Raw genomic sequence first — 8,416 nt, 5'->3', positions numbered from 1 at the left:
TAAAACATAACCATAACCAGTAGTTGATTTTGTCACCAAAATCAATATCCAATTTACATTAATATATCCTTCAATCATCTAAGAAATTAGACATATTGCCATAAGTAGAAGAAACATAAATAATATTACACTAGATGGCAAAATGGTATTGGAGGTATATTTTCACTCACTTCAAAATATATAACCAATAATTTTTCCTTTTTTTTTATTAAGATGTATGTTAACCATTACAAGACATCCCACACTTTGAAATATTTAAAATGTGGTTCTTTTTTCTTTCATAACTCATAAGAAGTTTTATCACAACCTTTTATGTCCAAAAATGACAAGAATATAAAGTTTCACTAATATAATGTTAGGCAAGGTAGAACTTGAAGCATAACATTTACCATATCAAACAAAAACATTTTTTTTTCTTTCGCAAAACTATTAGATTAACATTGTATGAAGATGTTACTTAAGGAATATTACTAGGAGTTTCACATAAAAACACTCATTCATAAATATATGTATTCTCATTTCTATGCACTAGGGATGTCAAAAAAATTTGTGCCCGCGGGTATCCGCGGATAAAACCCGCAATGGGTAGGAAATGAATATTGTAAATGGATACCTGCGAGTAACGAGTACGGGTATTTTTTATACTCGCATGTTAACAAGGCGGGTATAGGTATCATAGTATCTGTACCCGTGGATACCCGTACCTGCTATACTCTAATATAAATTTTAAAAAAATAAAAAACATGATTAAAATATTAACATATTGATTTTGAATGAGTTATTTTTTTTATTAATTAGTTAAAAAAAATTAATTTCTTTGTAAATTGTCATTCAACACTATTTAAATGGGTTATTTGGACTTTGTTTGAAATTTATGAATGTTATGTATTTTATTTTATTTTAATTTACGATTAAAATATATTGTTAAAATTTATTTTTATTTTGTTGTAAATACCCGCGAGTACCCGTGGATATCCGTAGATATTAAAAAATTATGTGGGTACCCACATAACGGATACTTAACGAATATGGGTACGATTATGGGACAGATAGGATATGTAGGAGCTACTACCCGTACCCTACCCGTCCCATGGACATCCCTACTAAGGACATTTATTCACCACTTTCCTTTCTAATTTTTGTACCTCAAAATTTTATAATTGAATGGTCTCTGAACAAACTTCTCAATAATTTGTAATAATAGTATGTCATATATCACAACTTAACATTTGTAATAATCAAGGAAAAATTACTAAATATTTTATTACAAGATAAAAGTACTTAACTCAAACAAACCATCCCAAATATATCATTACCAACCAAAACACATGTCTAGAAATAATAATCGTATTGCACTCAAAAGCCACTTCATAACCATGTTGAGCAGCAAGGAAGTTTCTAAATTTAGAAACATAAAAAACTCATTTAAAAAGAAAATTTAGAAGACAAGTTTAGTTTTACTTGATTATCCCCTCAATTTTTGATATGATGATTTTTTTTATTACACAAATGATCATAAGCATGATATCAAACAATTCATTTTAATTTCATGTTATAAACAATATTTTTAAGTTCATAAGTCTGATAAAAAGAAGATTTCTTATTGTCATTTTTTTCCATATAAATATCAAGATAAACTTTTTTCCTTGCAAATGCATAATTTCATAACTCAATAATAGTTTTAGTATGACAAATATTTTATAATTGTTTTTATACAAAACACTTAAAATATATTCATAATCTAGAACATCTCAATCAATTATAAGAGTACAAGATATTAAATTATAAATTAATATAATAGAAAAAACATTAGCTCTATACATCACAAAAATTATTCAGTGAGTCAGAATTTTATTTATTCATAATTTTATAATATTGTTACCAATAGGAAAAAAAAACAATTATACACATAAAATTTTAGACTTAGTTGAGACCGATTTAAATATAACCATGACAAACACATTAGTTCATAAAAACTTTTTTTAACTCTTCTCCTTTATAGTCTTTAATTTTAGAAAAGAATAAAGATGAGTAAAGTAAAATAAAAATAATCAATTTACCCTCTAAGAATATTAGAAAATGATTAAACAAATAATATGAATAATAATAAAATTATGAATAATATAATAATAACTATTAGAGCAATAATAATACCAACATATATATATATATATATATATATATAAATCAAACAACATTAACCAAACACAACAATTCTTATAACAATAATAGACAAAAAGAAAACAAGGAAAGAAGTAGAAATATTCTGGGTTGAGACACGCATAACGCTATACTTAGAGAAAGAAAATGCCCTCACTGCACAGTGCAATACACAATAATATGCGTTCCTCTTCCAAGATACAACAACACAACAACCGTCAGATCGATCGAGTGTGGTGAAAGAACCTTATGAATACAACTATTTTAAGAGATAGTATAGAGAAGAAAAGAAGAACACTTTTAAGAGAACTCTATTGTTTGTTGTGTCTTTCTGCATACACCTAAGTGATATTTATAGGTAGAAAAGAAGACACAAAAGTCAACTGTGATAAAAGATATAACCATTAAGCATAAATAACATTAACCCATCAAATTAAAAATCCATGAACACTTAGCTAACAATAGGATTTTAATTTTAATTTTTTTAAATTATATAAAAATATTTCTAACACTTTACATGACCTCTCTCTTGATCTTCATGCTCTCATATCCATCATCTTCTTCACTCATCACCAATTCCATCTTCATCATCTTCACAAAACTAGTAATATAGTCAATTTCTCACCCAACCAAGTTACCATAATCGAGGGTCTAGGGTTTGGGTATTTGGGTTTAGGGTTTAGGAGCAAAATTTGTGATGGAAATGATTTGGGTTGGAATTACAATGTTAAAAGAGACTTGTATATGAAATTTTTTTAGAATGCAACTGACAAATATGAATTATCCATCTAAAAATTGTCTCATTACTTATTCAACTACTTATTGTATGTTCAAGAAAAAATATCGATATAGATATCTACGTATGCCGTGTGTGTGTCTATATATATATATATATATATATATATATATATATATATATATTGAAGTTTAAATAAAATTATTTAAAAATATTTAAAAAAAATATAAATTCAAATAAAAAATTAATTTTAAAGTATGACTCAAATCAAATTACACGATATATATATATATATATATATATATTTTGAAGTTTAAATTAAATTTTTTGAAAATATAAATTCAAATAAAAAATTGATTTTAAAGTATGACTCAAATAAAAGTGTTTAAAAAAAATTAAGTAAATTGTACCTAAAACATGCAAATTTTAAAAAGAATTAATTTTTTAAAAATAATTTTAATTTCATAAATATAATTAAAATATTAAAATATTAAAATAAAATTTATAGACAAAGAATACTTGTATTATCAATAAGCGAATAATTAAAGTCTTTTACTCATTTAAGCACATATATTTATTAAGGATGTGTTTGAAAACACTTTGAAAAAATTAATTCTATTTGATGTGGAAAATCAATTTTGGTTAATGGAGAAACTAGAAAGAGTTGTTTCTCTTTGATGTGAATTTTCCATCTACAATTAATTTTAAAAATTGAAACAATTTATTAGCATGAATTTATTTTAGGAATTGATTTTGGGTATTTTCACAGAGAACCAAACATGCACTAAAAATATTCGGTTGTAATATGATGGTATTTTTTCACCTGTGGTGGTTTTTTATGTGTTGCTGTCTTACAATTCTTGAAATATCGCAAAGCTAAGAGTAGTGCTCTCGTGCCTATATAGTCATTTATCTACTGCACTGAATGTAAAAGCCAAAAGAAATAACTTAACAAGTTAATTACAAATGGATTAAAAATCAGTCACTGCATAATTGATTCAGAAAGGCAAGCGTCACAGGTTAACAATGGAAGCGAATCAATATTCGACTGCAAATGGAACACTTCTCTTAGTAGATTATCAGTGAGTTTATTGATAGGATGGATGAACTATGTTAAGTTGAAACTATACCAACACATTGATCAATGTCCATCTAAGCTATGATAATTGAACAAATAATTCGTATTTAAGTTATGATCAATCAATTGGAAAAGCGCTCAAAAGCCCTGTCTTGAGACAGTAATCTAAAGCAACAGCAACAGAAACAAAAATTAAGAGATTCTCACTGACATGAATTGATCCGTCTTGGGCATGTGATAAGAAGCTTTGAAAGTTTGGCTCAAGGAGTGGTCCACCACTTAGGGTTCCGAGACCTGCATCATGAGTTTGTTTCAGTAATACCAACAAGATAATATTTTATCTAAAATGATGCAGTGACAAAATTTGAATCCATTTAAAATGTAAGCATGGTAAACCTTTAACAACACCAAAAGCTGCTGCAACTCCTGTTTTAAGTTGAACATCATCCAAGTTTCTCCTTATAGTGTAACGAAAAGTCACTCCGAACAATGCACAACTAATGAAGTTGATTGTCAAAGGGAGAAGCAGCTGAGTTGTGTCGGTGACTTGAGTCAAACATATGGGGAGACCTGAAACGGTACCAACAAGGGCAGAAATTGATGCTGCTTTTACTGACTCCCATCTCTCTTCATCTCGATCAAATTTTTCACTTTTCATCCCCATGGATGTACCGCCACCTTCAGGACCTCCCATATTTACCAATAGAGAGTGCTCTGCTTTCTCCACCATGGCTTTTGCCTCTGATATGTCTCTTTGACATTCTTCAATCTTAGACTCACTCAATTTTTGTAAGTAATGACTCAAGTAAGAATCAAGCAATTAAAAGAAATGAAGTCAAAGACATGTCGTAAACTACACAATACTTTTTAATCACAAGTAAATAATAATTTTGCTATAAAAAAACTCATTGAGATAAGTAGCCAATATCATGTATTGAAGAATTATAAAATGAATTGTGTACAGCAAAATATTTCTGTAAGGTATACAAAGGCTGGCTAAAATAAGATAAAAATGCATGAAAATGACATTTTACAGGAGTCATTTCCCACTAATCATGAGCATCATGAGCTCCCAATTATGCCTTTCAATCAAATCAATGCTTCGACACCTTTCAGTGCACTCTACATTATCTTTGTAGTCATTCTTGAGAAAATTCATTGATGTTGGATCCTTTTTAAGAAAAACAACTATTTATCATTTTATAATTATACAAAGATACTAAATGAACTTAAAGTACTATATTCATTGATAACAGCAATTATTTTTTCTTATAATTAGTTCAAATAGAGGTAGTAAGTAACGTGTTCTAAGCTGAAAGACATTTAATATTGTTTATTATCAATTTATCAGAAAAGTGCTGAGATAATCGGTGCAGTAGGAAAAATATTCATTAGCAATAATATGGCTTAAGTGAGTCCCGTGAAACTACAGAGATCTATATAAATGCAATCCCCAGTTTCATTTCAACCACAAGAGTTAGGGTATATTTTTAATATTAATTTGGACAAGAGCCTAGAGAGATCAGTAAAATACAGTGATTAATCTCATTTTTTAGCCTGAGATTTTGATACCTAAGGAAGAAAAAAACAACCATTACCTCAAGAACTTCGCCTTCCAGCTGGTTGACGTAATCCTTCAACTGCTTGACAGCTAATTCTTGTTTTTGGATCAATTCAAGTTCTCTCTTAGCCATCTCAACCCGCTGCGACGCCTTCTCTAAACCATCTAGCAAAATCTTGTTCTCTTTTCTGCTCAATAGCTCTTGAACTTGCTCGTCAACCAACCCATACAGTGCGTCCTTCACATCGTCACTTCCCTTCTCATCTGATGAGCTCCTGCAGAAGCATTTGAACGATGGAACTGATCTAAAAGACTTGATGAACAAAGGAGAAGAAACTTGAACAGAGTTCACAATATTAGTGCAGGGATTCATAGCGTTCTTCCGTGAATTCCAACTCCTCCTGTTATCTATGCATCTATATCCCTGCCCATTCTGTGGTGGTAAACTGTGTGACGAAGAATCTGGATACATAAAATAGTTTAAATTATAATCTGATCTCATGAAATTATTCTTTACATTTGTCTAACTTTTAATAACAATCAATTATGTAAAAAAAAAATCTAGAAAATGAAGATTATTTTTCATTAAATTAAAACTTATATTTTATTTATATTACATAATGTCTAGATCCTTCTTTAAATAATTTTTAGTCACTATTTTTTTCTTTCATTTATAATATATATATATATATATATAAAAGGATATTTCTTTTCTATCTCATAATTTGTTTGTGCATTCTCATAAATATGAAAATTCATACTTTTGTTCTTTTGTGAAAGATGACTTATATTAAGTAATTTCTGAAAATCAAATTTGAAAGAAATTTTTTGTATGAAAAATGAGTTTTTAATATGTATAATCGGAAAGTTTTTTTTAGATTGTATAATTTAATTTTTCTTTTTCTTTTTGAATTGTGCAAACTTGGAAGTTAGTTTTTACGTGATTTTTTTATATTACACAATTTCAAAAGTTAATTTTCTATAAAATAAAAAATTATAGTGTAATTTATTCTCATCCTAATTGCATAATTTGAAATTAAAAAATATCTAATTGTTCAATCTAAAATACTTTGTTCAATAAAAAAACAACTCTAAATTTAGACAAGTCCAAATAGGTTCAAAAATGGAAAAACAAGTCCAGATAAAAAAAAAAAAAACTTGGGTTCATACTTACGCATTGCCACTTCCAGAAAAAAACATCCCAACCCGAAAAATGAAAACACTCCCTCATTAAACCATCACACTTTTTTTTTTTTTTTCACATTTAAATCCAAGTATGTGATAATTAAACCAGAATGCAATAGAGGATGTTTCAAACAATCATTCTCACCATCTTTCCACTATCACAAGACAGTCCCAAACAGATCTAAACAAGATATTAAACAATCCAAGAAATTATAACAGATTCAAAAGTTTCCATACCTTAACATCCTCTATCTCTGGTCTCTAAATTAAACACTGCAATGGATTTTAGAAATTAAAATCCCGAAACCCATACAAACCCTCATCAAAACACTGAAACGAATTTTACACGAAAAAAATAAACACATCAAAAGTCAGTTTATGCAGACAGATTCGATAATTCCTCGATTTAATCATAGAACTTTAATCAACACACCCAATAAGGAAAACAAAACCCAGAATCGTTTAGGCTCAAACACAGAAAATTCACTCACAGACACAATGCTATCAATTAATAGAAACAAGAACAAGTCAATCTAAATATTACATTCATACTGTCATCCACAATCAAGAAAGCAAATGCAGGACAATCTCAAAAAAAAAAAAAAAACTAAAAACCATTCACTCAAAGCCACAAAACAGCATAATCGATTTAAAGCACATTGATCCAATCTTGAAATTAAAATGGAGCATAAGTCAGCCTTCAAGATACCCTAGGGATTCCAGGGAAGGGTCGCTGCTCCGGCTTCGATGGAAAATGGAAAAAGCAGCTGCGACCTAAGGTTATGACACGAAACGGAAAATCCAGTGGTGCAGGGGCTCTGTCCGGTGAGGGTTTGGCTTGCTTGCAGATAATGCGTATGAGGAAAGCCCAGCGGCTGAGGCGAACACTGGCGGCTGAGACGAACACGCGGTGGTGGCCAGGCGCAACCCAAACGCGAGAGCGATATCGAAGAACGGGTACGAGAGCTGGGTTCTCTGTGACTCTTGTGAGTGAAATCGTGAGTGTAGAGCGTATTCTCTTCTTCGTTAGGGGTCTTGGCCACGTGTTTTTGGTAGTGTGTGTGTGTGCGTGAATTGGTTAGGGTGTCGCGTGAGTTCAGGTGAGCAAGGTGAGTGTGTGAGTGTCTGTTGGGAGAGAGAGAAAGAAATTGGGGGACATGTGGCAGCGTGGAGAGGATTTGGGAGTGGTTCCAACAGAAGAATAAGATGGGTGTAAAAATAAGAAAAGCATTGGGCTGCAATGTCCTAAAGTAAAAAAAGTTGGGAATAAAAAAATTTAAAAATAGTGGATATTCAATATGGGTTTAAAGTCATACTTTTGTATTAATTTTGATCATTTTTTTAATGACCAAGTTGATGTTTTGGAGTCACTTAAACAATAATTAACTAATTTTTTTCGGTCTTGAAACTTATCCCATTGTATTTAGGGGTGGGAATACTAGAGGAAATAATACTAATTATATTTTTATCAAACCAACAATAGCACAATAAAAATTCACAAAGTCGTAATGTTGTGTTAATTTTGACTATTTTCTAATGACTAAGTTTCTTTTTCTCACTCACTTAAACAATACATAATTTTTTTTTCGGCCTCAAAACTTATCCCATTGTGTTTAGTTGTGGGAATACTAAAATAAAGAATGCTAATAATATTTTAGGTGTTAAATGGGTGTGAAAAAATTTTAGGTGTCAAATG

At 29.8% G+C, this 8,416-nt stretch overlaps 1 protein-coding gene across 1 annotated transcript; it reads right to left on the bottom strand.

The window, feature by feature from the left end:
• Positions 1–3,939: 3,939 nt before the first annotated feature.
• On the bottom strand, positions 3,940–7,831 carry LOC114182661 (homer protein). Its single transcript, XM_028069568.2, has 4 exons — positions 7,430–7,831; positions 5,573–5,997; positions 4,371–4,743; positions 3,940–4,268 (listed from the first exon to the last, which is right to left on the bottom strand). Exons 2-4 carry the CDS (start codon positions 5,906–5,908, stop codon positions 4,093–4,095), a joined length of 885 nt encoding a protein of 294 aa, XP_027925369.1. The 5' UTR covers positions 5,909–5,997; positions 7,430–7,831; the 3' UTR covers positions 3,940–4,092.
• Between the last annotated feature and the right edge of the window lie 585 nt (positions 7,832–8,416).

The sequence above is a fragment of the Vigna unguiculata genome, chromosome 4 (genome assembly GCF_037176805.1).
Source record: "Vigna unguiculata cultivar grain cowpea cultivar isolate G323 ecotype 2 chromosome 4, ASM3717680v1, whole genome shotgun sequence".
Classification (NCBI taxonomy): Eukaryota; Viridiplantae; Streptophyta; class Magnoliopsida; order Fabales; family Fabaceae; genus Vigna; species Vigna unguiculata.
This window is presented reverse-complemented; position numbering and strand designations above follow the sequence as displayed.